This window comes from Octodon degus, unplaced genomic scaffold (genome assembly GCF_000260255.1).
Source record: "Octodon degus isolate 3935 unplaced genomic scaffold, OctDeg1.0 scaffold00393, whole genome shotgun sequence".
Classification (NCBI taxonomy): domain Eukaryota; kingdom Metazoa; phylum Chordata; class Mammalia; order Rodentia; family Octodontidae; genus Octodon; species Octodon degus.
This window is the reverse complement of record NW_004524969.1, coordinates 286381-288843: the sequence shown is the minus strand read 5'-3', so window position 1 is coordinate 288843 and position 2463 is coordinate 286381. Positions and strand designations below refer to the sequence as shown.

Genomic DNA, 2463 nt, shown 5'->3' with positions numbered 1-2463 from the left:
CCTCTGGAGTGCTGGGATGACAGGTGCATGCCACCACTCCTGGTTCCCAAGGGTCACTTTGAGGCCAGCTCCCTCTTTCCCGTGGGAAGGCATTCCACACTGTGGAGTCTACCCCATCTTTGGCTTCTACCTATTTGATGTCAACGATGTCACCCTGCCCCCCACTGCGACAACCAAGATGTCCCCAGACCCTGGGAGGGGGTAAGCCCTAGTGAAGGGCTTGAACACAAGAGCCAGCCCCTGCAGGTACATACAGCTGCCCAGCCAGCGTCTGAGCCCCACAAGACCCCGTGCCATCTTCCTGTTCCTCCGCCTCCTCCTCCTCCTCCTCCTCAGCCCCGTATGCCATCCTGGCACCGGACAGGTGCACCACAGCAGCACCCCCACAGCTCCGGGTGCAGAAGGCACAGGCCATGTGCTCCATCTTGGTGGCGATGTCACTGACCACCACCACCTGAAAGGGGTGCAAGGCCTGCTGGATGAAGCCCTGCTCCTGTGTCTCATGCAGGCAGCCCAGGAGCTCCAGGGAGCCCCGCTGCAGCCTCACTGTGCGCCTTGCTGTGGATCCAGCCCAGCAGCTGCGCCTGCAGGCCCGGTGTGATGACCCAGCGCAGCGTCCTCTCTAGGTAGCTCCGCGTCTCCCCATTCAGGAGCCCGAACAGGAAGCGCACGGTGACAGCCAGGAAGCTCTGGTCTGAAAAGGCGTACTCAGCAGCGTGGCCACCTCGGGCTGGGGGCCCACAGTGCTGTCCCCACCGGCCAGGGCATAGTGCATGGCTGCAAAGAACTCCTGGAAACTCAGGTGGATGAAGCTGTACAGCTGCTCGCAGCTGATGTCCTTCTGGAAGACGCTCACATTGAGGAAGGCGGAGACTTCGGCACCTGCCAAGCCATGCCTCCGCAAGTCCTGCTCCTCAAAGAGGACTTTCTGCTGCCAGAGGCCCTCTGCGGCCAGTGAGCACAGGCCCCTGTGGTTCGGGGGACCCTGCAAGGTGGGGGTGCCAGGCCTGGGCTGCAGCAGGCTGAGCAGGTAGAGGGTGTACACGGCCGTGGTGGTGCGTGACGGGGGCCCCAGGAGTTCGCCGTCCTCCAGCTGCTGCCGGAGGCAGGTGCAGACCACCCAGCACACCAGGGGCACAAAGCACAGCGAGAACAGCGGCTCGCTGCCGCGCACGAAGCCAAAGGCTAGCGCCGCCTGCTCCGGCTGCCCGAAGAACCTGTGGAAGTAGTGCTCCCGTTCGGCCTCTGAGAAGCCCAGGATCTCCACCAGCCTAGGCTGCTGCAACAAGCCCTGCAGCCGCTCCATGGCGCAGGGCCGCGTGGTGACCAGCAAGGACACCTCGGGCAGGAGCCTCTTGGCCAGCAGGCTGCTCAGCAGCAGCTCCGTGGGCCGCTGCTCGTCCCAGCCCAGGCCCCAGGGTCCCTGAGGGCCCTGGAAGGTCGCGCGCAGCTCATCTAGGCCATCGAGCACCAGGAGGACGCGCTCAGGGTTGCGTAGAAGCTCAGGGGGCAGCGTGCCCGGCCCTGGCCAGCAACCCGACAGCAGGTCGCGCGCGCTGCGCTCCGCAGGGCCCCGGCTCAGCTCGCGGCAGTCCAGGTAGAAGGCGACATCGAAGCGGCCCGCGAACAGCCGCCCGTCGGCCCAGTCCAGCACCGCCTTGCGCGCCAGCATGGTCTTCCCCATGCCCGCCGCGCCCTGCAGCACCACGGTGCGTGGTGGCTCCGGCCGCTCCTCGTCCGGCTCAAACAGCGTCTCCAGGCATGCTGCCACCCCCGGGGGTCCCCCGTGGCCCTGAGACAGCTGCGGCCGCGTGAAGCGGCGCCCGAGATTCACGCTTTCACCCGGGCGCGCGTTGCGGTCCCGCATCAGCCGGAAGGTCCTGCGCACGTGCGCGCGGCAGGCGTCCAGCGGTTCTAGGGGTGCGAGGGGGCAGAAAGATGGTCAGCGACACTGGCCAGCCCTGGGGCACAGGCTGGGCCGGGCCTAGGCCTGGCTGGCTGTGAGAGCAGGTGCGATCAGAAACTACGGTCAGGGCTTTTTTTTTTTTTTTCGCCCCAGACAGGCTCTCTATGTAGCCCAGGCTGGCCACCAGCCCAGTGATCCTCCTGCCTCAGTCTGGGCGCTGGGATAACAGGCGTGCGCCCCCACATGGCCGTGTCCGTACAGAATGCCAAAGTTTAAAAAATGTATCATAGTGCCAGGGAGACAGCTCAGTGGCCTAAGCGCCTGAGGGGAAGGGCATGGACGCGGGATGGATCCCCGGTACCGGTACCGCAGGCAGTGCTGGTGCCGCGCTGAAACAGGAAGATCACTATGAGTCCAAGTCGTATAGCAGTACCCTGTACCAAATACTTTTTTTTTTTGGCGGAACGGGGGATTGACTCAGGCCCTTGCTTGCCAGGGAAGCGTTTATTTCACTGAGCCATCTCCCCTGCCCCTAAATACCCTTTATTATTGTTATT

The 2463-nt window shown here is 64.2% G+C and overlaps 1 protein-coding gene across 1 annotated transcript in view; it reads right to left on the bottom strand.

Moving 5' to 3' along the window:
* The window catches only part of Nlrp12 (NLR family pyrin domain containing 12), a 14509-nt gene that overhangs the window by 6430 nt on the left and 5616 nt on the right, over nucleotides 1-2463 (bottom strand). The window contains 3 exon segments of the mRNA XM_023708551.1: nucleotides 255-542; nucleotides 544-712; nucleotides 715-1914. Coding sequence (XP_023564319.1) covers nucleotides 255-542; nucleotides 544-712; nucleotides 715-1914 — 1657 coding nt within the window.